This window comes from Hyla sarda, chromosome 8 (assembly GCF_029499605.1).
Source record: "Hyla sarda isolate aHylSar1 chromosome 8, aHylSar1.hap1, whole genome shotgun sequence".
Taxonomy (NCBI): Eukaryota; Metazoa; Chordata; class Amphibia; order Anura; family Hylidae; genus Hyla; species Hyla sarda.
In genome coordinates this window covers 91,066,648-91,094,391 of record NC_079196.1, presented here as the reverse complement: position 1 = coordinate 91,094,391, position 27,744 = coordinate 91,066,648, and the positions used below count along the sequence as shown (strand labels likewise).

The window sequence follows — 27,744 nt, the reverse complement described above, 5'->3', positions numbered from 1 at the left end:
GGAGGGGCAGCTTGTGCCACTCCCTGAACTAGGTTCGGACATGATAACTGAACGCCAAAGAACGTTGAAAAATAATGGAAACGGCCGAAAGCCAACCACGACCGGAGAAAAAGGCTGTGTTTCACACCAACAGAAATAAGACCGCCAGGTATGGTGGTAAATCTTTGCAGAGGAAGGCTCGTGAGAACTCAGCATGGTGTGAACCACTTGGGAAGAGAAACCGCGGGTCCTCAGAACCGCTGTCTCAACCGCCACGCCGTCAAAAGCAGATACGGTAAATAGGGGTGGCACAGGAGACCTGATATAGGAGGTCTGGACGATAGGGAAGGTGCAGAGGTAAGTAGTACAGGAGCCTGACCACGACGACGTACCACGCCCGCCGGGGCCAGCCTGGGCCACGAGAATGGCGGGAACGCCCTCTGCTGTGAGTTTCCTCAGGACCCCGAAAAGAGAGGAAGGGGAGGAAACAGATAAGGTAGGGCAAAGCACGCCCAAGAAAGAGGAACGCTTGGTTGTGGCTGGACGTGCAGAGGTCCACGCCTGGAGCGCCCCAGAGGTTGCAGATCACTGCAAACACCTCCGGATGTAGGGACCACTCACCTTGGATGGCTGAGGACCGGCTGAGAAAGACCACATCCCAGAAACACCCAGAATGAAAAGCGCTGAGATGGCCGGAAACCTAAGTTCCGCCCAGAAAGGAATTTCCCAAGAAGCAAGCAAAGAAAGGATTGCCCTAGGCCCCAACATGTTGAAGGGGAAAAGGGCTTCTCGAGGGACCAAGGCCCCAGAACGGCCGGTCCTTGAAAACACCTCCCCAGCTCGAAAGACTGGCAGAGGGCGGCAGGAAGGAGCGCCCCCGAAAAAGCAGGAAGGAAACGAAGCCACCATAGAAGGGACCGACATGACTGTCGAGTGACAATGGAGACCTGTCCCACCGGAAGAGATACACCAATTGAAGAGGTCGGTGATGAAACTGGGCAAATGGCACGGCCTTCACGGCTGCCGCTAATCGACCCAGGACATCAATGCAAAAGCGAATGGAAACTGGAGGAGGGTGCCGAAGTCAGCGGACTCTTGATAAGAGAGTCAGCCGATTGGTCGGCAGAGTTGAAAGCGGGCAGAGGCCGCGTCGAACTGGAGCCCCAGGAAAGCGGTTGGACTTGCCCCGAATGACCATCCAACCGAAGAGAGACAAGATCTGGAGGTTGAGACTAAGACTCTCCAGGATCTGGGCCCTGGTTAGGACTCTGATCAGAAGGGCGTCCAAGTAAGGAATCACGGAAACAACTGTTGTCCGTAAAAGGGGCTATCACAGGCGTATCACAGAAGTGGCCAGACCGAAATGGAGAGCCACAATAGAAAATGACCGTCCGGAACTGCAAAGCGGAGGTACCGCTGATGATCGGAACAATGAGATGTGGAGGCAGGCATCCTTGATGTCCACCGAGGAACGAAAATTCCCCATGAACCAGGGACGCCAGCACCGAACGGAGAGACTCCATTCGGGATGGGAAGCAGAAGATGCTGGCTGAGATACTCGAGAACCAAGATTGGGCGAACAGAAACGCCTTTCTTGGGGACCACAAAGAGGTTGGAATAAACCTCAAAAACGTTCCCCTGAAGGAACCGGGACAATGAATGTACTTAGTCCAGGCATCCTGGAAAGGTAAGAGGCGACCAACCACCCGAGAAAAGTCGGCGGGTGGGGGCAACCCATCAGATCGAGGAAGACCTACGGGTGCCTGATGGGGCCGCAAAACAGCCTGAACGGATAGCCGACCTCCGGGAGGGACAGGTCCGGAAGAAGGAAACCCTCTTCCCGTGAAGGCGCCCGGCTGGACCATTTGTTGGTAACCTGTGGTGGCACCAAAAGGTCTGCAGAACCCGAAGGAGGACTTACGACGGAAAGCGGTTCTGTGAGCCGTATCCAGAGGTAATAAAGAACTCTTTTCCGCCCGACACCTCACTTCCTGAAGGCGGCGTCCACATTCCAGACTTTAAGCCACATGGAGGGACTGTGGCTACCAGGTAGCTTGTGGCAAAGGCAGCACAGTGGCTGCGCATGGAACAGAAAATCTCCAGCTGCGGAACATCGGGAGCTAGATTAAATAAATCCTCCAGAGGGATCTTGAAGACTACCCTGGTGGAGTTGGGAGACCATAATGAAAAGTCCCTTGACCCCCAGGCCGAAGCAAAAGCAGAAAGATCCTGCTGTCTCAAGGCAAAGTTTGCCAAAGTCTCCACCTTCATGTCGGCTGGATCTTGAAGGCACCCGCATCAGCCAAAGGCCCGGTAGGTGCCTTAGAGAGGCGGGAGACCGGCAGATCCACAGTTGGAGAGGAGGTCCACCGAGCAAAGAGTTCCTTGGCAAAGGGATACCGCGCTTGAACCTTCTAAGTTTCCTGAAACTTCTTGTCAGGGTGCCTCCAGGCGGATACCAGCAGGGCGTAAAATTCAGCGTGAGAATTGAAGGTCTTGGGTGCCGGTCGGGCACGAAGAAAAGGAGACTTCTGGAGCCACGTCCGAAGTTCCTGGGTCCTTTAGATGGAAGGTGTATCTTATGCCCGAAACCAATGAGTACACCACATCAGGCATCCGTGCGTTCCTTTAAGTCGGAGGCCGAATCAGAAACCTCATCTGCAAGTTCTCCAGGTGAATGGGAACGAGGTGAGGTGGCCCTGGAAGAGGGGGAGACTGACCAGGTACGCAGGTCTGGAGAGCCAGAGCGGCGACCATGGGAGCGTCCTCTAGGGGAGCGACGCTTGCTACAGGGCGGAGTAATGGAGCGATGCCTGTGAGGGGAGCGCCCGTGCCTGCCAGAAGACTCGGAGGAGGAGTCAGATGAAAAACATCCCCATGACGCTGCGAGAGCATCAGTATAGGAGGAGAGTGGGACCCTCCTGAGGGCCGGGAGGGCCTCTCCAATGCAGTCACCACATAACGGGAGACCTGAGCCAAGTCTGATATAGACTGGGAGAGAACCCAGGCTGGAGGGGTGGCCGAACCCACCGGGTCTGGTAGACAACTGGGGTAGAATAGCAGGGGGGTCTGGGAGAGCAGTGGAGCAGGCAGAACAAGTGGTTCAGCAGAACCAGACATTTTTGAGATACAGCTTTTACAGATGTAATGAGTGGCTAACACTCCAGTTAACTGTTTAGAGGGAGCAAATGGGTTCAGCAGAACTAGGCATTTTGGAATTACAGCTTTTACAGACAAAATGATGAACTAACGCTCCAGTTGTCTGTGCAGCCCAAGTCTGTGACCCCAGGGCAGCTGCTGTGAGGAGAACTCCGTTCTAGTGTAGACAAAGAAGGGAGAAATGGCAGCCAATAGCAAAAGAGGGGCGGGCCAGGAGCAGGGGCACAGATGATTGGCCCCTGCCTCTCACAAAGCGCACACAGCGCTGATTGGAGGCTAATTCACGCCTCTCAGAAGCCCCGACAACAGAGGGGGCGAAGCTATAGCGCCCTCAGCTTCTGACAAGAAGGTAAGTAATGGCGCCCACGCCTCTCCTCGAGCGCACATGTCATTCGCATATGCGCTTGCGGGAAAGCGAGCGAGACGCTGCTGCCGAAAGCGAAAGTAAGCCGGCGCTTCATGCGTAAAAATGCTGCGGCTGTCAGCCACTTAAAGAAATACACACACACCACACACACACATATCGTTCAGAAAAGTGAAAAGTATAGTGCGCTCTGAATAAAGCTGTGCCCCAGTCCAAAAATGCTCCTGCTCACCCCAGTTTTTGCAATAAATATAGAAAAAACCCTGTCCAGGCCAGCCCCTGAGAAAAAGTGGGCAAAAAGTGAGGGTCTCCAGAGGTTGCAAGGCTGTACCTAGGAGAAAGGGAATATACTCACCTCAGTCAGAAGAACTTACCTAATGAAGTCTTCTATGAGGTCTTCAGTCAGCTTTCTGTCACCTGCATCACGCCGAGCTACCATGTGCGAGCAAGGCGAGCAGGGAAATAGGGGGACCCGGACCCATGAGGTAAAACCCCAGGCGCTGACCGTTGGCGAGAGGGGGTTAACAGCGCATATACGCACGTCTGTGCCCCCTCAATCGCAATGGGGAGACAGTGAGCCGCAGTTTCTGATCCCCACCTGAAAACATGAAAGAAAAATGAATAAAAAACGAACACATCCCTAACTAGGAAAATAATAAAACATAAGACCTGGTCTGGAGAGAACTCCAGACCATGTCCACCTCCTTAAGACACTAAGCTAAAACTGATTACCTCAGGTGCCTGTGGGCGGGTATACCCTGCTGGGAGGAGCAAACTCTCTTGTTGCCATAGTGTCGAGCCTCCTAGTGACAGCAGCATACACCCATGATCTGTGTCCCTCAATGGAGCTGATAGAGAAATAGACATACCAAATAAATTATATATTGATTCACATATACAATATATCTACTTTATGTTGGCATCATAAAGTTGACATGTTTTTACTTTTTGAAGACATCAGAGGGCTTTAAAGTTCAGCAACAATTTTCAAATTTTTCAAGTAAATTTCAAAATCAGAAATTTTCAGGGACCAGTTCAGTTTTGAAGAGAATTTGAGGGTCTTTATGTTAGAAATACCCCATAATGGACCCCATTATGAAAACTGCACCCCTCAATGTATTCAAAATGACATTCAGAAAGTTTTTTTTAACCCTTTAGGTGTTAGGAATAGCAGCAAAGTGGAGGCGAAAATTCATAATCTTCATTTTTTACACTAACATGTTCTTGTAGACCCATATATTTAATTTTTACAAGAGGTAAAAGGAGAAAAAGCCCGGCAAAATATGTAACCTAAGTTCTCTCGAGTAAGTAAAGTGCTTTGTGGGTGCACTAGAGGGCTCAGAAGGAAAGGAGTGACAATGGGATTTTGGAAAGCAAATTTTGCTGAAAAGGTTTTTGGGGGGCATGTCGCATTTAGGAAGCCCCCATGGTGCCATAACAGCAAATATAGGAATGTAACAAGTGGTACAGTGAGCCTTAACACCCCTCAGGTGTTTGACGAATTTTCAATGAAGTTGGACGTGAAAATGAAAATATTTTATTTTTTTCACTAAAATGCAGATGTTTCCCCATATTTTCCATTTTCACAAGGGGTAATAGGTCAAAATGTCCCCCAAAATTTGAAATATATCATTTGTGGATGTAAAGTGTTCCGTGGGTGCACTAGAGGGCTCAAAAGGGAAGGAGCAACATTGGGCTTTTGGAAATGGTTTTTGGGGGCATGTCTCATTTAGGAAGCCCCCATGGTGCCAGAACAGCGAAAAACACCCCACATGGTATACTATTTGGGAAACTATACCCCTCAAGGAATGTAACAAGGAGTACAGTGAGCCTTAACACCCCACAAGTGTTTGCCGACTTTGCGTTGAAGTTGGACGTGAAAATGAAAAAAAAAATATTTTTTTTACTAAAATGCTGATGTTACCCCAAATTTTTCATTTTCACAAGGAGTAATAGGTGAAAATGTCCCCCAAAATTTGAAACCCCATTACTCTTGATTAAGGAAATACCTCATATGTAGATGTAAAGTGATCTGCGGGTGCACTAGAAGGCTCAAAAGGGAAGGAGCGACATTGGGCTTTTGGATAGCGAATTTTGCTGAAACCGTTTTGGGGGGGGGGTGTCACATTTAGGAAGCCCCCATGGTGCCATAACAGCGAAAAACACCCCACATGGTATACTATTTGGGAAACTACACCCCTCAAGGAATGTAACAAGGGGTGCAGTGAGCATTTACACCCCACTGGCGGGGTTTGACAGATCTGTGTAACAGTGGGCTGAGCAAATGAAAAATTACATTTTTCATTTTCACGGACCATGGTTTCAAAAATCTGTCAGTCACCTGTGGGGTGTTAAGGCTCACTATACCCCTTGTTACGTTCCGTGAGGGGTGTAGTTTCCAAAATGGGGTCACATGTGGGTATTTATTTATTTTGCGTTTATGTTGGAACCGCTGTAACCAGCAGCCACCCATGTGCAAATCACCAGTTTAGGCCTAAAATGTACATGGTGCGCTCTCACTCCTGAACCTTGTCGTGCGCCCGCAGAGCATTTTACGTCCACATATGGGATATTCCCGTACTTGGGAGAAATTGTGTTACAAATTTTTGTGGTCTTTATTTCCTTTGAAAAGAATGGGGCAACACCAGCATGTTAGAGTAAAAAATATATATATATTTTTTTTACACCAACATGCTGGTGTAGCCCCCAACTTTACCTTTTCATAAGGAGTAAAGGGAAAAAAAAGCCCCCCAAAAAAGCCCCCCAAAAGTAAGGACTATATTAGGGATTTTCATAGGGTTGTACCCGGATGCAAGCGTTTCACTTGCCTCCTCCACCAAAAATACTGTACGTCTTTTTTTCCCCAAACAGGGTGCCTTCAGCTGTTGCAAAACTCCCAACATGCCTGGACAGTCAATGGCTTTCCGGCAATACTGGGAGTTGTTATTTTGCAACAGCTGGAGGCTCCTGGAAATCCTTACGTACAAGATGTTTTTAATTTTTATTGGGGGGGGGGCGACAGTGTAAGGGTGTAGTGTATATTTAGTGTTTTACTCTTTATTTAGGGTTACTGTAGTGTAGTGTTTTTAGGGTACATTCACACAGGCGGAGGTTTACAGTGAGTTTCCTGCAGCAGCGGAAAATTTGCTGCGTTTCAAACTTGAAGCGGGAAACTTGCTGTAAACCACCGCCCATGTGAATGCACTGACAGACCATGCATGCTGGGAGTTGCAGTTATGCAACAGCTGGAGGCACACTGGTTGGGATTGGGAAACACTGTCTACCGCAGTGTTTCCGCACCACTGTCTGTTTGTTAACTCAGTGTTTCCCAACCCATGTGTCTCCAGCTGTTGCAAAACTAAAACTCCCAGCATGCATGGTCTGTCAGTGCATGCTGGGAGTTATAGTTTTGCAAAAGGAGGAGGCACACAGGTTGGGAAACACTGAGTTAGGAAACAGACAATGTTTCCCAACCAGTGTGCCTCCAGTTGTTCCAATACTACAACTCCCAGCACGCCTAGACAGCCAAAGAGCATGTTGGGAGTTGTAGTTATGCAACAACTGGAGGAGAACAGTTTGGAGACCACTATGTAGTGGTTTCCAAACTGTAGCCCTCCAGATGTTGCAAGACTTCAACTCCAAGCATGCCCAAACTGCCCAGGCATGCTGGGAGTTGCTGTAGTTCAGCAACATCTGAAGGGCCAGATGTTGCCAAACTACAACTCTCAGCATGCCTGGACAGTCTCGGCATGCTTTGAATTGAAATCTGGAGCGCTACAGTTTAGACACCACTGTATAGTGATCTCCAAACAGTGCCCTTCCAGATGTTGCAAAACTACAACTCCCAGCATGCTGAGACTGTCCAAGCATGCTGGGAGTTGTAGTTCTGCAACATCTGAAGGGCCAGATGTTACAGAACTACAACTCCCAGCATGCCTGGATGCTGAGAGTTGTAGTTTTGCAACATCTGGAAGGACAGTGGTTTCCAAACTGTAGCCCTCCAGATGTTGCAAAACTCCTACATATAGCAGTGAAGATCACTTTACGGCAATCTTCACTGCAGTATCTGGGAAACCGCTGCCTCCACTTGCCTGCCGTCTCCTGTCAGCATCCGGTCCCTGGTCCTCCGGAACCCAGGTAACCGGCGCCAGCGGTCCCCGCAACGGCTCCCGCACATCGCCGCCATCTTCCCCCGCTCTGCCCGACATCCTGGGGTGGGCAGATTGTGGGAAATGAACGTTCATCCCCGCCCCTGCCCTGCGATTTGCCGATCTCTTGCCTGATCAGCCAATCGCAGGGGATAGGAGGAGGTGGCACCCCTGCCACCTCGCTTCTATCGCTTAGGATGATCGGGGCTGTCTCTGACAGATCCAATCATCCCTATTTTCCAGGCTATCGGGTCATCAGAGACCCGATCAGCCCGGAATCGCTGCAAATCGCCGAACTGAATGATCTCAGGACCCCCCCCCCAGGCATTTGCACGGGATGCCTGCTGAATGATTTCAGCAGGCATCCTGTTATGATCCCCGTCTGCCTAGCAGCGGGGATCGAAATTCACACGGGCGTACAGGTACGTCCTTGGTCCTTAAGTACCAGGACACAAGGGCGTATCCATATGCCCATGGTCCCCAACAGGTTAAGTTCCTCTAGGGGATTTTTATAAGCAATCATTAGGTTACATATACTGATCAATCCTCATTGATCAGTTAGATCTGCGCTCTAGTGCCAGCTTGTTTTGCCGATGCCTGCTCAAGACAGAATCTTAGGGTGAAGATTCTGTAGTGTGAATGAGCCCTTACCATTTCAAACATGGTGAAAAACAGATTTGCAGATGCCAAATATAAAGTTGATTTAAAAAAAAGAAATAAAAACAGACAAGATATAACTCAACATTAAACAAATGGTCTTAACACGGCACACATCTTTAGCTGATCCCAGGCCAGGAATCAGGAAAAATATCTACAGGGTCAGGACATGCATAAATTCACTTATTTCCAAGTTACCATAAAATAAAAGGCCTATGTAAATGAAGAAAACATCAGCAATTGTTTGTTTCAGTGAACAGGCTGAGCTTCAGTACCAGACTCAAGCACACGTCACATCACTGTGCTGTCAACTACAGGAAAGAGCTTGCAACTCTGCTGAACCTACAGGCTGTGGGGGCCTCACGCAGAGGTTTGGTATGCCATCTAGTGGGGAAAATTTGCACAGTCCATATAAAGCACTTGCAAATTCTTTAAGCAAAACATATCCCTCCTGTAGACAAAGTATATTAGTATTAAACGCAGTTGTGCAGACGTGCTCTCTGGAGTGGCATGGCTGACAGGTAACAAGCACAGAGGTGACTATACAACGTACAGTAAGTACCATGCCAGGCTCCTAGTCTAATTAATTGGATAAGGGCATAATACTCACTGGGCAACTGTCCTGTCCTGTCTGCAGAGATGGGGGACTTCAGAATATTTTGAGTGCTCCGTGTATGTATTATTGTATTGGGATTTTGCAGATAAAATAAATTAGATGTCTATACATCTAGTACATGTGTACTATAAGGACACAGGGTTTTTCCATTTTTGCACTTTAGTTTTTTCCTCCTTACCTTTAAAAAATCCTAACTCTTTCAATTTTGCACCTAAAAATCCATATGATGGATTATTTTTTGCGCCAACAATTCTACTGTGTAATGACATCAGTCATTTTACCCAAAAATCTACGGCGAAATGGAAAAAAAAATTATTGTGAGACAAAATTGAAAAAAAACGCCATTTTGCTAATTTTGTGGGCTTCCATTTCTACACAGTACATTTTTCGGAAAAAATTACCTTCTCTTCATTCTGCAGGTCCATACGATTAAAATGATACCTTACTTATATAGGTTTGATTTTGTCGTACTTCTGGAAAAAATCATAACTACATGCAGGAAACTTTATACGTTTAACCCCTTAAGGACTGAGCGATTTCACGTTTTTGCATTTTCGTTTTTTCCTCCTTGCCTTTAAAAAATCATAACCCTTTCAATTTTGCACCTAAAAATCTGTATTATGGCTTATTTTTTTTGCGCCACCAATTCTACTTTACAGTGACATTAGTCATTTTACCTAAAAATCCACGGCGAAACGGAAAAAAAATTCATTGTGTGACAAAATTGAAGAAAAAATGCCATTTTGTAAATTTCGGTAAAAATGACACCTTATCTTTATTCTGTAGGTCCATACGGTTAAAATGATAACCTACTTATATAGGTTTGATTTTGTATTACTTCAGAAAAAAATCATAAATACATGCAGGAAAATTTATACGTTTAAAATTGTCATTTTCTGACCCCTATAACTTTTTTATTTTTCTGTGTTCAGGGCGCTATGAGGGCTCATTTTTTGCGCCGTGATCTGAAGTTTTTAGCGGTACCATTTTTGTTCTCATCAGACTGAGGTTTTTTGTGGTATAAAAAGTGATCAAAAATGCGCTAATTTGGACTTTGGAATTTTTTTGCGTGTACGCCATTGAACGTGTGATTTTAAAAGCGGTATATTTTTATAATTGGGACATTTCCACACGCGGTGATACCACATATGTTTATTTCTATTTACACAGTTTTATTTTGTTACTAGGACATGTCGGGTGATTTAAACTTTTAATTCAGAAGGGTTAACTTTTTTTTTTTTTTTTACGAGCTCATAGCTCCTATAGGGACCTATGAGCTTGCAATGGCTGATTGCATACACAGATTGTTGCCTTGCCGTTGCATGGCAACAAGCTGTGTAATCGGCAGTTGATTGCTCCAGCCTGTAACTCAGGCATGGAGCAATCAATCAGAGCCAGGACGCCGACGGAAGAAGGTAGGGACCCTCTTCTCTCCGGGTAGCTGATTGGGGCATCGCGATTTTATCACGATGACCCCGATCAGCCTGACTGAGCAGCCGGGAAGCATTTACTTTCACTTTCGCTTAGGAGCTCAGCTTTGAGCGCCTCATCGGAAGGGTTAATAGCGCGTGGCTGAACAATCGCTGCACGCTATTAGCCGCGGGTCCCGGCTGTGAATAGGCGCCGGGACCCTACGTTATAGCTCCCATAGGGACCTATAACTCTGCACACACTGATCTTTTACATTGATCACTGGTTTCTCATAAGAAACCAGTGATCGATGATTCTGCCGCTTGACTGCTCATGCCTGGATCTATGGCACTGAGCAGTCATTCGGCAATCGGACACCAGGAGGCAAGGTAGGAGACCCTCCTCGTGTCCTACAGCTGTTCGGGACGCCTCGATTTCGCCGCGGCGATTCCGAACAGCCCCCTGAGCTAGCCGGCAGTGATTTCGTTTCACTTTAGACGCGGCGTTCAACTTTGAACGATGCGTCTAAAGGGTTAATAGCGCGCGGCACCGCGATCAATGCCGTGCGCTATTAGCCACAGGTCCCGGCCGTTGTTCAAGGCCGGGCCCAACCCGCTATGACGCTTGGCCCCGCGTTATAGAACAGGAGCGGACTCAGGATGTCCAGGTACGCCCTGGGTCTTTAACAGGTTAAAGGGGTACTCCATTGCTAGACATCTTATCTATCCACATGCTGTCATGACACCTCCCATAGACATGAATGGAGGAGACGTGGTATGACGTCCCAGGCAGTGGAAGAGAGGTGGTGTCTGGTAACTATAAGTTAAGAAAGTATACTAAGCGATTGTCTGAACTAGTGTTTGTGGGGGATATTTATCAAAGGATTTAGACTGGTTTTTCCTGTCTAAATTTGTCGCACAGAAAGTCGCAGTCTAAATATGTGCGACTTTTCTGAAACTTTTGCTTTAGAGGATTTTTTGAACATGATGCATTCTGGTCTATAATAGACGTAAAAATGCATTGGTGCTGAATTTATCAATAGTGGCTTTTCAGCAACAAGTCTTGTCGGCTGAAAGTACGCTGAAATGTCAGACCATGCTGGAGCAGGTTTAAATACAGTCTAAAGCATAGATCCCGAAGTCTGTGCGCAGAATTTATCAAGAGCCATGTGCCTTTTGATAAATTAGGCGCACAATAGACCGGCCTAACCCTCTGTAGTTTGGTCTATATTGATGCGGGACATAGACAACTTTGATAAATCTCCCCCTATGTGTCTATATACAAGAGTGTGAAGTATACAAGTGAGTGTAAGTATAAAAGTGAGAGGGACTTAAAATTAAGGGACTGAGTTTAATTGAAATATAAGATTTTTTTTTTACTGTTAATTTTTGCAATCCCCAAATCTAGTATGGCCTCCATGTTGGAAAAGGCAGTCCAGTGTACATCTCGCACAATCTATGTAATCCTTGAACAGCAGTTTGAGGGTGCATATTGTTGTGTGAGATGTGTGCGAGTTGCTCATTTGGAAGCCCAGATTCTGAATGTAGAGGAGCAACTGGCAACACTGAGATGCATTGACAACTTGGAGAGGAGTCTCCTGTCTTCTGAGCAAGTACTCTCTAGGGTAGAGGAGGGGGAGGATAGTGAGACGGAGGTGCAGGACAGTCAGGCAGTTAGCTGGGTTACAGTTAGAAAACAGGGTAGAGGGGAAAGTGTCAGGGAGGCTAGTCCTGAACTGGCACACTCCAACAAGTTTGCCCGGTTTGCAGATGAGGGGGATGCCATTTCAGAGCTAGCAGTACTGGAGCAGGACTCTGCCTCTGACCGCCAGGGGGGTGTCTGCTCCAGTAAAGAGGGAGGGAGGAGTGCAGGGCAGGCCAGACAGGTTGATCTGTCACAAAGACCGGGATCACTAAAGAGTGTGTTGTCCTCCTGGCGCTCGAGTTCGGTGGATCCGGTTGACAGGTTGCTGGGTGTACATATCGGCACCAATGACAAAGAAAGAGGTAGGTGGAGTGTCCTTAAAAATGATTTCAGGGACTTAGGCCGCAAGCTTAAGGCAAGGACCTCAAAGGTAATATTTTATGAAATATTACCTGTACCACGAGCCACAACAGAGAGGCAGCGGGAGATTAGGGAAGTAAACAAGTGGCTCAGAAGCTGGTGTAAGAAGTAGGGTTTTGGGTTCATGGAAATGATACCGGCTCTACCGTAGGGATGGGCTGCACCTCAATGGGGAGGGTGCAGCTGTGCTTGGGGAGAAGATGGCTAGAAGGATGGAGGAGTGTTTAAACTTTGGGACTGGGGGGGAGGGAACCTACAACAGAGGGGGGACTTATTAATGTACCTGGGGGTGGAGCGGAGGGTGGGGGTTAGAATAGTTAATAGGGATAGGCTTCATAGAAAGAAAAAACATACACCATTGAATTGCATGTTGACTAATGCCAGAAATCTGAACAATAAAACTGACGAACTGGAGTGGTTGATGTCTGAGTGGAATTATGATATAGTGGGTATAACAGAGACTTGGTTGGACGATAGCTGTGACTGGGCGGTCACCATACAGGGTTATAGTCTATTCAGGAAGGATGGGACAAAACGGAAAGGGGGAGGAGTTTGTCTTTATGTGAAATCGAGTCTGAAGCTGACTATAGCTAAAGACAATTATCTGTCCAAAATGGTGCAGGGCCTGACCAGAGGGGGGCGCCCTACTAGACTTAATATTAACTAACAGACCTGACAGAGTAACTAATGTGCAGGACACCTAGGAAATAGTGACCATAATATAATATCCAATTGGTATAGGTCACAGCAAAAAGTATGCAGACTCCCAATTTCAAAAAGGCTGTGGTCTTTATTTAGGTCATCAGCAATGCAACGTTTCGGCTATAGTGTAGCCTTTGTCAAGCAATATAATACATATAGCTTGTTCTTAAATATGGGAATCTCTCGAGGGGCCACAAAAACAATGAGCTTTAGGAAGGCAAAGTTGGATCAACTCAGAGAAGGCCATAACAATATAAAATGAGATAATGTCCTCAAAAACAAGAATACTGACACTAAATGGGAGACTTTTAAAAATATCTTATATTCTCACTGTAAGATGTATATACCTTATGGAAATAAAAGGGTCAGAAATAAAAGAAAACCAATATGGATGAATAAAAACGTAAAAAGGGGGCAATAAATGACAAAAATAAAGCATTTAAACTACTGAAACAGGACGGCAGTGAAGAAGCATTAAAAAGCTATAGAGAAATATGTTAAAAAAAAAAAAAAAAAAGAGAGAAAAACTAACCAGAAAATAATTTTTTACTATATATATACCAAAAAGGTTAAAAATGAAAGTGTAGGCCTTTAAAAAATGATGAGGAAGAAATTATAAACGGAGATCAGGAAAAAGCAAATATATTATTTTGGAGTATCTTGATAAATAAATGTATGACAAACTAACCTGATCAGCTTTTATGAGGAGGTGAGCTCCAGACTGGACCAGGGGAAATCACTGGATGTTGTATATCTGGATTTTTCCAAAGCATTTGATACGGTGCCACATAAAAGGTTGGTGCAAAAAATGAGAAGGATTGGGCTGAGGGAGAATGTGTGTAACTGGCTCAGAGATAGGTAACAGAGGGTGGTTATTAACCCCTTAAGGACCCAGCCATTTTACACCTTAGGACCCGGCCATTTTTTGAACATCTGACCACTGTCACTTTAAACATTAATAACTCTGGAATGCTTTTACTTATCAATCTGATTCCGAGATTGTTTTTTCGTGACATATTCTACTTTAACATAGTGAATCCAAAGAAAGGGCAAAATAATACCAGTATATTTAAAGTCGAGTGTGTTGATGACTAAAAATAAATCCTATATACACACTGGAACACCAATTTTATACACAAATAGAAAACTTTATTGAGAACATCATTTAGTAAAAGCAATTAAAAGGGACAGTATAGCCAGACAAAAAAGGAGTTGATAAGGCAGGTAATATATTATTGGTTAGTATGGCTACAGAGGTGCAAAATATGACATAGTTATTCTTAACTATACAGTAGAGCCACCAGTATAACAATAATTATAAGTTATACATCACAGTCCTATAAAGAATTGCACCACAAAGCAAACCTAACCTAGAAAAGAAGGTCACTGCATATATAGCCTCCAGCGAGTGGTCAGGAGAAAGGGGAAAGGAAAGTAAAGATGTGCAATTAAAGCACAGTGGATAAGCATTCCCAGAGAACTTCCCCACTCACAGAGCACAGGCTGGAAGACATAGACAGTGTACCTACCTACACAACACCAGTACCCCAACGTCGTTTCGCCGTTTGGCTTCCTCAGGGAGCCATACTAACCAATAATATATTACCTGCCTTATCAACTCCTTTTTTGTCTGGCTATACTGTCCCTTTTAATTGCTTTTACTAAATGATGTTCTCAATAAAGTTTTATACTTTAACATAGTGGTAAAATTTTGTGGTAACTGGCATCCTTTCTTGGTGAAAAATCCCAAAATTTGATGAAAAATTTGAAAATGTAGAATTTTCTAACTTTGAAGCTCTCTGCTTGTAAGGAAAATGGATATTCCAAATATTTATTTTATTTTATTCACAAATACAATATGTCTACTTTATGTTTGCATCATAAAATTGACGTGTTTTTACTTTTGGAAGACATCAGAGGGCTTCAAAGTTCAGCAGCAATTTTCCAATTTTTCACAAAATTTTCAAACTCACTATTTTTCAGGGACCAGTTCAGGTTTGAAGTGGATTTGAAGGGTCTTCATATTAGAAATACCCCACAAATGACCCCATTATAAAAACCGCACCCCCCAAAGTATTCAAAATGACATTCAGTCAGAGTTTTAACCCTTTAGGTGTTTCACAGGAATAGCAGCAAAGTGAAGGAGAAAATTCACAATCTTCATTTTTTACACTTGCATTTTCTTGTAGACCCAATTTTTGAATTTTTACAAGGGGTAAAAGGAGAAAATGTATACTTTTATTTGTAGCCCAATTTCTCTCGAGTAAGCACATACCTCATATGTCTATGTAAAGTGTTCGGCGGGCGCAGTAGAGGGCTCAGAAGGGAAGGAGCGACAAGGGGATTTTGGAGAGTACGTTTTTCAGAAATGGTTTTTGGGGGGCATGTTGCATTTAGGAAGCCCCTATGGTGCCAGAACAGCAAAAAAAAACACATGCCATACCATTTTGGAAACTAGACCCCATGAGGAACGTAACAAGGAATTAAGTGAGCCTTAATACCCCACAGGTGTTTCACGACTTTTGCATATGTAAAAAAATAAAAATAAATTTTCACTAAAATGTGTGTTTCCCCCCAAATTTCACATTTTTGCAAGGGTTAATAGCAGAAAATACCCCCCAAAATTTGTAACCCCATCTCTTCTGAGTATGGAGGTACCCCATAAGTTGGCATGAAGTGCATTACGGGCGAACTACAATGCTCAGAAGAGAAGGAGTCATATTTGGCTTTTTGAGAGCAAATTTTGCTCGGGGGCATGTCGCATTTAGGAAGCCCCTATGGTGCCAGGACAGCAAAATACCCCCACATGGCACACCATTTTGGAAACTAGACCCCTTGAGGAATGTAACAAGGGGTACAGTGAGCATTTACCCCCCACTGGTGTCTGTCAGATCTTTGGAACAGTGGGCTGTACAAAATTTTTTATTTGCACAGCCCATTGTTCCAAAGATCTGTCAGACACCAGTGGGGTGTAAATTCTCACTGCACCCCTCATTACATTCCGTGAGGGGTGTAGTTTCCGAAATGGGGTCACATGTGTTTTTTTTTTCTTTTTTGCGTTTGTCAAAACCGCTGTAACAATCAGCCACCCCTGTGCAAATCACCTCAAATGTACATGGCGCACTCTCCCTTCTGAGCCTTGTTGTGCGCCCCCAGAGCACTTTGCGCCCACATATGGGGTATCTCCGTACTCGGGAGAAATTGCATTACAAATTTTGGGGGGCTTTTTTCCCCTTTACCTCTTGTCAAAATGAAAAGTATAGGGCAACACCAGCATGTTAGTGTAAAAAATATTTTTTTTTTACACCAACATGCTGGTGTAGACCCCAACTTCCCCTTTTCATAAGGGGTGAAAAGAGAAAAAGCCCCCCAAAATTTGTTAGGCAATTTCTCCCGAGTACGGCGATACCCCATATGTGACCCTAAACTGTTTCCTTGAAATACGACAGGGCTCCGAAGTGAGAGCGCCATGCGCATTTGAGGCCTGAATTAGGGATTTGCATAGGGGTGGACATAGGGGTATTCTACGCCAGTGATTCCCAAACAGGGTGCCTCCAGCTGTTGCAAAACTCCCAGCATGCTTGGACAGTCAACGGCTGTCCGGCAATACTGGGAGTTGTTGTTTTGCAACAGCTGGAGGCTCCATTTTGGAAACAGTGGCGTACCAGATGTTTTTCATTTTTATTGGGGAGGGGGGCTGTGTAGGGGTATGTGTATATGTAGCGTTTTTTACTTTTTATTTTATTTTGTGTTAGTGTAGTGTAGTGTTTTTAGGAGACAGTCACGCGGGCGGGGGATTACAGCGAGTTTCCCGCTGCGAGTTTGAGCTGCCGCGCAAAATTTGCTGCATCGCAAACTTGCAGCCTGATACTCACTGTAAGCCCCTGCCCATGTGAATGTACCCTGTACATTCACAAGGGGGGGGACCTCCAGCTGTTGCAAAACTACAACTCCCAGCATGCACAGTCTATCAGTGCATGCTGGCAGTTATAGTTTTGCAACAGCTGGAGGCACAAGGGTTGGGAAACACTGAGTTAGGAAACAGACAATGTTTCCCAACCAGTGTGCCTCCAGTTGTTGCAAAACCACAACTCCCAGCATGCCCAGGCAGCCGAAGGGCATATTGGGAGTAGTGGTTACGTAACAGCTGGAGGATAACAGTTTGGGGACCACTGTGTAGTGGTGTCCAAGCTGCAGCCCTCCAGATGTTGCAAAACTACAACTCCCAGTATGCCAAAACTGTCCAGGCATGCTGGGAGTTGTAGTTCTGCAACATCTGAAGGGCCAGATGTTACAGCACTACAACTCCCAGCATGCCTGGACAGTAAGGGCATGCTGAGGATGTGTAGTTTTGCAACATCTGGAAGGGCACAGTGGTCTCCAAACTGTGGACCTCCAGATGTTGCAAAACTGCAACTCCCAGCATGCCCAGACGCCAAGGGCTGTCTGGGCATGCTGGGAGTTGTAGTTTACAGGGTCCCATTACAGCAATGCACGTCGCTTTACGGCGACGTGCATTGCTGTAAAGGGCCCGACCGCGGCTGAAGATCTACTCACCTGTCGCCGCCGCCGCCTTCTTCCTCGCCGGGATCCGGGTCTTCAGGGACGAGGTAAGTACCGGGGCCGGTCCCCAGCACTCCCCCGTCCCCCGCCGCGTCCTGCGGTCTTCCTCCCGTCCTCTCCGGACTTCAAGGGGCCGGGCAGGACGGGAGGAAGTAACCGCCCCCCCTCCTGCGATTGGTCGGTTAACTAACCGACAGATCGCAGGGTATAGGAGGAGGTGGCAGGCTTGCCACCTCGCTCCTATACATTAGCATGGTCCTGGCTGTCTGTGACAGCCGGGATCATGCGAAATTACCGGGCGGTCGGGTCCCAGAGACCCGATCAGCCCGGTATCGCCGCAGATCGCAAGGGCGATTTCCCTTGCGATTTGCGGCGATCGCCGACATGGGGGGCCTACATGGCCCCCCTCGGCGTTTGCCCTGGATGCCTGCTGAAGCATTTCAGCAGGCATCCGCTTCCGATCTCTGCCCGGGGCGCGGCAGAGACCGGAGAAACACCAGGACGTACTAGTACGTCCTGGGTCCTTAAAGCCCAGGGTGCCAGGACGTTCTAGTACGTCCTGGGTCCTTAAGGGGTTAATGGTACTTATTCTGATTGGGTGACTGTTACTAGTGGGGTACCACATGGGTCAGTCTTGGGTCCTATTCTATTTAATATATTTATTAATGACCTTGTAGAGGGGTTGAATAGTAAAGTAGCAATCTCTGCAGATGATACTAAACTCTATAAAGGGGTAAACACAATAGAGGACAGTGCACTGTTACAAATGGATCTGGATAGGTTGGAGGCTTGGGCTGAGAAGTGGCAGATGAGGTTCAACTCTGATAAATGTAAGGTTATGCACATGGGGAGGAAAAATCCGGGCTGGGATTATGAATTAAATGGGAGAACACTTGGGAAGACTGACGTGGAAAAGGATTTGGGAGTCTTAGTTAACAGTAAATGTAGCTGTAGTGACAAGTGTCGGGCAGCTGCTGCCAAGGCAAAAAAACATGGGGTCCATCAATAGGGGCATAGATGCCAATGACAAGGAAATAATTCTACCTCTGTACAAATCACTAGTCAGACCACACATAGAATACTGTGTACAGTACTGGGCACCAGTGTACAAGAAAGATATAGGGGAGCTGGAGAGGGTTCAAAGAAAGTTAACCAGAGTAATACAGGGAATGGGAGGACTACAGTACCCAGAAAGATTATCAGAATTAGGGTTATTTAGTTTAGAAAAAAGAAGGCTTAGGGGGAGACCTAATAACTATGTATAAATATATCAGGAGGCAGTACAGAGATCTCTCCCATGATCTATTTATACCCAGGACTGTATCTATAACAAGGGGGCATCCTCTACATTTAGAGGAAAGAAGGTTTCTACACCAGCACAGACGGGGGTTCTTTACTGTAAGAGCAGTGAGACTGTAGACTTTGTCATGGTTAACTCAGTAAAAGAATTTAAAAGGGTGGGACCCCTGTGATCTGACATCTTATCCCCTATCCTATGGCTAGGGTATAAAATGTCTAGCAATGGAGAACCCCTTTAACCCCTTAAAGGGGTCCTCCGGCCCTGAGACATCTTAACCCCTATCCAAAGGATAGGGGATAAGATGTGTCACCGCGGGGTTCCCCCGCAATCTTGTATTTGCCACCCATCTGTTTGAGCTGCACGCCGCGGTGCCAGCTCACAAATAGCCGGGTGGCGACCATAGGGCCGGAGTATCATGACATCTCTACTACGCCCCCATGTGACGTCACCCACCAGCCAATTAAAAAAAAAAAAAAAGGTTTTCCCCCGGAGTACCCCTTTAAGGCATATGAACATTACAGAAGAGGATAGGACCACTATGAGCCAGAATGGAAAGCCACTTAAGCCATGGCCAAGATTTAAATGTGTCCAATTTTTTTGTTTCATACAGATTGCAACCAATCACAGCTAAGCTTTTATTTCTCAAAATGAGCTGTGACTGGTTGTCATCTGTATCACGCACATTTTGTCTGAGACAGATTGATGAACCCCAGTAACTGTGTTCATGGTTTCCTTTGGTATTCTACCAAGAAACAGAAGCTGGCCTGTACTGTGGCAGACAGCAGGGTGCACTATTCATTTTAATGGCATGAACTGTGACACCTATCGACTCTGTTCAGGCAGCTTTCCTAGTATGCACTATTTTAACAGGAGCATGGTCTGAGTCACATTATAATAGCAAACACAAGAAGAAAACCTCCTGAGCATACCGAAAGACTGGTACATGAACAGTATACTGAGACATTGGCAGCACAGGCTCCTACTGACTACACAACTGAAGCAAAACATAGCTGTCAGGATGAGGTGATGTGACAAGTGAGACAGCCAAGCTAGCCGCCCAGTTTAGCTATTCCCTCTTGCTGGACAGTGACGTTGCTGTGTGGATGGTGGAAGTCAAGTTAAAGGGGTACTCCGGTGGAAAACATTTTTTTTTAAATCAACTGGTGCCAGAAAGTTAAACAGATTTGTAAATTACTTCTATTACAAAATCTTTACCCTTCCAGTACTTTTAAACAGCTGTATGCTACAGAGGAAGTTCTTTTATTTTATTTTTTTGTCCACAGTGGCCTCTGCTGACACCTGATGCCCGTATCAGGAACTGTCCAGAGGAGCATAGGTTTCCCTATGTGGATTTTTCCTGCTCTGGACAGATCCTGATACGGGCACATCAGGTGTCAGCAGAGAAAAAAATAAATTCAAAAAGAAAAGAATTTCCTTTGTAGCATACAGAAGGGTAAAGATAAAGTAATTTACAAATCTGTTTAACTTTCGGGCACCATTTGATTAAAAAACTAAAAATGTTTTCCACCGGAGTACCCCTTCTTTCAGCTCCGGAGATGAGTGCTCAGTGCAGGACCTGCTGGCTCTGCCAATCACTAGCGACAATGGTGTCCTGTCTCTAGCAGAGATTGGCTGAGCCAGAAGATCCTGCACATCTCATCTAAGAAGCAGAAATAATGGAAATGCAGCTTGACAGTTTTTTTTTCTCCACCCTATATTCAGTAGAATATTCCTTTAAGGAGTGCTTAAACATATAACCTATTAACCCCTTAAAGGAGTACTCCAGGATAGGAAAACTTATCCCCTATGCTAAGGATAGGGGATGAGTTTCAGATCGCGGGGGGTCCGACCACTGGGGGCCCCCGTGATCTCCTGCACGGGGCTCTCGGCTCTTTGCCGAAATAGCTCATTTCGACCACCGCATGATGCGGCGTCCGACACGCCCCCTCAATACATTTCTATGGCAGAGGCGGAGGCTGCTGATTGCAGCGCTCCGGTTCTCCCATAGAGATGTATTGAGGGGGCGTGTCGGCTGCCGCGTCATGCGGTGGTCGGACACAGCCCCTGGCCGCTTACTGTCGGGGCCCCGTACGGGAGATCGCGGTCGGACCCCATGCGATCTGAAACTTATCCCGGAGTACTCCTTTAAGGATGCAGGGCGTATGGGTACACCCCCGTTCCCGAGTCCTTGAGGACTCAGGGAGTAACTGTACGACATGATCCCGCTAACGGGGTTTAAATTGTTCTCACGAGCGGAGAACAGGTTAAACCCCATGGGTCCCGGTTGCGAAGGGCAGCCAGGACTCACGGCTAATGCGGGCACCGCCGATCGGGCCGATGCCTGGCATTAACTCTTTAGACGCCGCAATCAAAGTTGATCGTGGCATCTAAACTGAAACTAAAACTATCCCGGCAGCTCAGCGGAGCTGATCGGGACTATCGCGACAGAGTTGCAATGTCCCTATCATCTTACTGGATGACCCAGGAGGGTCCTCACCCTTCATCGTCCGATCAGCGATCTACTGCTCCATGCCAGGCTAGAGCAGCAGAGCGCCGGTAACACTGATCAATGCTATGCTATGGCAATCAAAAGATTGCATGGTATAGCCTAGGGATCGACCGATTATCGGTTTGGCCGATATTATCGGCCAATAATCACGATTTTGGGCATTATCGGTATCGGCAATTACCAAGTGCGGCGGCGATCTGCAGTCTGTATGGAGCGGGCTCCCGACGCTGTGTACGGTATTTGTCTTCTCTCCCCTGCTCTGCAGACGTGCGGGGGGAGATGAGGGGGGCGTGGCTTATTTCTCCCCGCGCAGACCTGCATCCTCTCGCTTCGCTCCCCGCACGTCTGCACGGGGAGATGCTTGCGGCGCTCACAGGGGAGTATGGAGCAGGCTCGGGATTCCTGCCCGCTCCATACTCTGCAGCCCCCGGCTGTTCTCAGTAGCCGGGGGCCGCCGCTAATAGCCAGCATGTGGCGATCGCCGCAGCTGACTATTAACTAGGGATCGACCGATATCGGTTTTTTAGGGCCGATACCGATAATCGGTGCAGGTTAGGGCCGATAGCCGATAACTTATACAGATATTCCGGGATAAGTTATCGGCTATTTAACCCCCTGCGACACCGCTGCAGATCATTGATTTAAAGCGGGCGCTTTAAATCAATGATCTGCAGTGGCTTTTGCGGGGCCATAGGCCGCCGCCCCTGCCACCACCCGCTTCTCTCCCCTACCTGTCAGGGTGGTCCGGGCCATCCATTCTTCCTTCCTGTAGTGTCCGGGGGCGTTCCGGGTGGAGGGTGGTCCGGTCCGGGCTGTCCTTCTCCGGCGGTCATCTTCTCCACTCCGGGCAGGCTCCGGCCTAGTACGCTGCATAGACGTCACAGCGTAGCGGCGTCTATGCAGTGTACTAGGCCGGAGCCTGCCCGGAGTGGAGAAGAAGACCGTGGGAGAAGAAGGACAGCCCGGACCGGTTCACTCTTCACCCGGAACGCCCCCGGACACTACAGGAAGGAAGGATGGATGGCCCGGACCACCCCTATTATGGCTAAGTTTAATTTTTTTATTGACTCGGAGGGTGGGGGAGGGGCCCGACCGGTATAGCGGTATGGGCAAAAATCCATACCGCTATACTGCCTAGCATCACGGTGGGGGGTGCGACGCGGTGCGTTGGGTCGGGGTGCGGCGGATCGAGGGGGCGGTGCGGGGCATTATCGGCTTATCGGCGAGATAATTGCCGATACCGATAATGCCCAAAATCATGATTATCGGCCGTACCGATAATCGCTCGATCCCTACTATTAACCCTTTAGATTGTCGCTGTCAAAGCTGACAGCGGCGTCTAAAGGGACATGTGAATGCTCCCTGGTTGGCTAGTGGGGTGGATCGCCCCCCCGGAACCCCCCGCCCCCCCGCAGCGAGATCGCAGGGAGGCGATCCACTATGGAGGTAGCCGGAGGGCTTACCTCTGTTCCCTGCTGTCCCGGCTCTGTCATTGATAGATCCTGGCTGGACTAGGCTCTATCAATGGATCACAGAGCATACAGATTAATAGAGTTCAATAGAATCTATTCATCTGTCTGAGGAGTCTAATGATTCCTCATAAGTCTAATAAAGTGTAAAAAAAGAAAAAAAAAGTTTTAATAAAAGTTTGAAAGACACACATTACACCAGTGGTCTTCAAACGGTGCCACTCCAGATGTTACAAAACTACAATTCCCAGCATGCCAGGACAGCCGTTGGCTGTCCGGGCATGCTGGGAGTTGTAGTTTTGCAACATCTGGAGGGCCACAGTTTGAAGACCGCTGCATTAACCCCTTCCATGTTAAAAGTTCAAATCACCCCCTTTTCCTATATAAAAACATACAAACATAATAAAAATAAACATATTTGGTATCGTTTTGGGCGTAATTGTACAACCTATTAGAATATAACATTATGTATCCCGTACGGTAAATGTAAAAAAAAATACCAAATCACAGATTTGCAATTTTTATAATATCCCAGAAAAAAAAGTTAAAAAGCGATTAAAAAGTCAGATCAATGCCAAAATGGTACCGATACAAAAAACAGATTATGGCGCAAAATATATATTGATATATATATATATATATTTTAATTTTTTTTTTCCTTGGTTCAGAGAATGTTATTGAAAAATTTAAAGGTATCATTATAGTAGGTAGTTATGGCTATTATAGGGCGAGGAGGAAAAAATTAGAGCGTAAAAGCGAACATTGGCCGGACAAGCGGATCGTCAGGAGGGACAAGTAGATTTTGCTCCATTTTAGTCCCGTGGAAAAGTTTTTTATAAAATTTCCACACCCCTGAGTGGTCCCTCAAGTTACAATATTAATTGGTTCCAGGATAACCATTGTATTTTGAAACCATTGTATGCTGAGACCAGAACTCTATGAAAACCTGGTAATTGGTTCTGAAGCCCCAAAATGTCATCCAAAAATAGGAAAAAGTGAGGATTAAAGAAAAATAAGTAGATAACTAATATAGATAAAGCAAATCCTTACATATAAAAGTAAGAAAGATCTGCTGGGAGCTGTAAATCAGTCTATGTCAGTGTTTCCCAACCAGTGGGCCTCCAGCTGTTGCAAAACTACAACTCCCAGCATGCCCGGACAGCCTGCGGCTGTCCGGACATGCCGGGAGTTGTAGTTTTGCAACAGCTGGAGGCACCCTAGTTGGGAAATGCTGGTCTATGTAGAGGACAAGAGACGGTTCTGTACAGAATACACAATGTCCTAAAAAAGTAACATGGAGCCACCTTCACCTGGTGTCCAAACAAGCAGCTAACCCTGCACAGGTAAAGAGTACAGAACATGTAATACCTCGCCTGTACTGTAGGGGGCGCTACCAGCTAGTCAGTGCATGCACTTCAGTAATACAGGGGTTTTACCAGTAAAATGCCCATTTTGATTGGTCAGATCTTCCATTGACACGTTTCACAGATCTGGGCAGTCTGTAGTATTGTATGTTGAGTCTGGTTTCAAGTTACAATGGTCCAGAATAAACCATTGTATGTTGAAACTATTGTATGTTGAGGCCATTGTAAGTTGAGGGATCACTGTATAACGGAGATGGCTGCAGTCTGCGGCTGATACTGTTCTACATGACTTTTGTGGTGATTTGTGATGTTTCTCGGTGCAGCACTGTGTAAGACAAGCTGACACTCACACAGCACTCGGGGGCAGCCATTATTGTGGACCTGCTGGCGGTACTCCCAGTACAGAGTACTTCTGTCAGCCTGCCTGAAATGACTGATAATAGAGAACAACAGCTGACACTGCACAGTAATGTAGAGGTATGGCCGTGACTCCCACGTGTGTGAATGAGCACATAAAGGAGAGCTCTGGCTTCCACACAGTTTTTCTACACCACTCACGTTTATATTCGGCCATCAGCCGTTTCAGCGCCGTCCCCGCCATGACAGGAACCAGGTCGCCTCCGATGTTTGTTTACGGAAATCCACCAAATCCGCTTCCGGGACACGTCAAAGAAACATCACTCTATTTGCGCCTGCGCTGTATGTAAAACATCAACTGCGCACTTGAGGTAAAGAGTTCCTCGATCCGTAGAAAACTTAAAGCGCATGCGCAGCACTACGCTGACAGCGTAGGGCTAACGTAGGCAGCGATAGGAGCGTAGCGCCAACGTAGCTCTGCTCATGCGCAGTTGTCCGTACTGCGCAAGCAGTTTTCTACGATTCGTAGAAAACTAAGAGCGCATGCGCAGCTTTCCTCCGCTGATGTAAAGTTTTGTCCAATCTGTGGAAAACGCCATGCGCATGCGCGAGTTCACGCTATTATCGTACGCTACGCTAATTGCGTAATGTCTGCGTAATGTCACGCATGTGCAGTAGTTCTAAGGTAGACTCGCGCATGCGTATGGTGTTTTTCACAGATTGGAAAATATCTGCGCATGATTCTCAGAAAACTAAGAGCGCATGCGCAGCTTTCCTCTACTACGTAGTTAGCGTAGCGAGGCTAGCGTAAGTTAGCTAGAGTAGGTAGCGTAGTGTAGAAGACGGGGAGAGGGAAACAAGCGTAGGGTTAGGGTAGTGTAACGTTAGTGTAGCATAGCTAGCTTAGATTGTAACGTAGTTAGCGTAGTTTAGGTTTTATAGTGAAAGGAGGTAGGTTATAGGTTTTAAAGTAAAGAGACTACAACTCCCAGCATGCCCAGGCATGCTGAAAGTTGTAGTTTTGCATGTTTTACAGTGAAGGGACCACAACTCCCAGCATGCCCAGCTAAAGGCTGTCCAGGCAGGATGGGAGTTGTAGTTTTACACAGGTATAGAGTAGTTAGCGTAGTGTTACCGCAATTTTAGCGTAGTTAGTGTAGCATTAGCGCAATTTTAATGTATTTAGTGTTAGCGCAATTTTAGCGTATTTAGTGTAGCGTAGTGTTAGCGCAGTTTTAGCGTATTTAGTGTAGTGTTGTGTTAGCGCAGTTTTAGCGTATTTAGCGTAGCTTACTGTTAGCGCAGTTTTACCGTATTTAGTGTAGTGTTAGCGCAGTTTTAGCGTATTTAGTGTAGCTTACTGTTAGCGCAGTTTTAGCGTAGCTTAGTGTTAGCGCAGTTTTAGCGTATTTAGCGTAGCTTAGTGTTAGCGCAGGTTTAGCGTATTTAGCGTAGCCTAATGTTAGTGCAGTTTTAGCGTATTTAGTGTAGTGTAGTGTAGTGTTAGTGCAGGTTTAGCGTATTTAACATAGTTTAGTGTTAGCGCAGGTTTACCGTATTTAGCGTAGCTTAGTGTTAGCGCAGGTTTAGCGTATTTAGCGTAGGGTAGTGTTAGTGCAGTTTTAGCATAGCTTAGTGTTTTAGCACAGTTTTAGCGTATTTAGTGTAGCTTAGTGTTAGCGCAGTTTTAGCGTATTTAGTGTAGCTTAGTGTTAGCACAGTTTTTTAGTGTATTTAGCGTAGCGTACTGTTAGCGCAGTCTTAGAGTAGTAGGTCCAGAGTAGTATTAGTGTAGTGTTAGTGCAGTTTTAGCATAGTTAGCGTAGTTGTATGCAGGTGTAGTCAGCTAACTTAGTTTTACAGGCAGATAAAGCGTAGTTTAGAGAGTGTAGCTTAGCTTAGTTCTAAAGTGAAGGGGCTACAACTCCCAGCATGCCTAGAGAGCCAAAGGCTGTCCGGGCAGGATGGAAGTTGTAGTTTTGCAAAAGTAGCAGAGGCACTTGCGCTCTGCTACATTAAAGTAACAGAGGCCATTGGGCTCTGCTACGTTAACGTAGCAGAGGCGAGTACGTCCTTGTATGTTAAAGTAGCAGAGGCTGTTGCGGTCTGCTATGTTAATGCAGTATTCAGCCCTCTGTATAGATGGCTGGATACAGTGATCAGAAGGCCACTTACCCACCTCCGTTCCTGCTCTGTCACTGGACGTGTAGCATCGCAGGAAGATGACGGAGCTGGAACGGGGTTGGTAAGTTAGGCTCTCCAGGGGAAGCTCCCCCAAAAATGTACTAACCCATTTTTTTGTGTTTTTCTTCTCGTTTCAGATACGTGAATGCAGAGGACTACATCGGATTCGGTGGACTACGACCATGAACTGCATTTTTTGTTTTGTTTTAATAAAATGGTTAACGAGGGCTGTGGGGGAGGGTTTTTCCTAATAAAAATGTTTTAACTTGTGTGTGCTTTTTTTTTTTATTATTACTTTACAGGCTTAGTAGTGAAAGCCGTCTTGTAGACGGAGTCCATTACTAAGACTGGGCTTAGCGTTAGCCCCAAAAACAGCTAGCGCTAACCCCCAATTATTACCCCGGTACCCTCCGCCACAGGGGTACCGGGAAGAGCCGATACCAACAGGCCCAGAGAACCAAATATGGCGCTCTTGGGCCTAGGCGGTAACAGGCTGGCATTATTTAGGCTGGGGAGGGCCCGTAACGATGGTCCTCGCCCACCCTGGTAACGTCAGGCTGTTGCTGTTTGGTTGGTATTTGGCTGAAAATGAAAAGACAAGGAACCACACGTTTTTCTTTTTTGTTAAAATTAAATTAAAAAAAAAGTGTGTGGTTCCCCGTCTTTACATTTTCAGCCAAATACCAACCAAACAGCAACAGCCTGACGTTACCAGGGTGGGCGAGGACCATCGCTACTGGCCCTCCCCAGCCTAAATAACGCCAGCCTGTTACCGCCTAGGCCCAAGAGCGCCATATTTGGCGCTCTGGGCCTGTTGGTATCGGCTCTTCCCGGTACCCCTGTGGCGGTGGGTACCGGGTAATAATTGGGGGTTATCGCTAGCTGTTTTGGGGGCTAAC

The 27,744-nt window shown here is 46.5% G+C and overlaps 1 protein-coding gene across 1 annotated transcript in view; it reads right to left on the bottom strand.

Annotated features, from left to right (window-relative positions):
* Window positions 1–25,067, bottom strand: part of UBE2G2 (ubiquitin conjugating enzyme E2 G2) — a 73,686-nt gene extending 48,619 nt beyond the window's left edge. Inside the window, exon 1 of the mRNA XM_056534836.1 lies at window positions 24,863–25,067. Coding sequence (XP_056390811.1) covers window positions 24,863–24,905 — 43 coding nt within the window. The 5' untranslated portion in view covers window positions 24,906–25,067. The remainder of the gene's footprint in view (window positions 1–24,862) is intronic.
* Window positions 25,068–27,744: the final 2,677 nt, after the last annotated feature.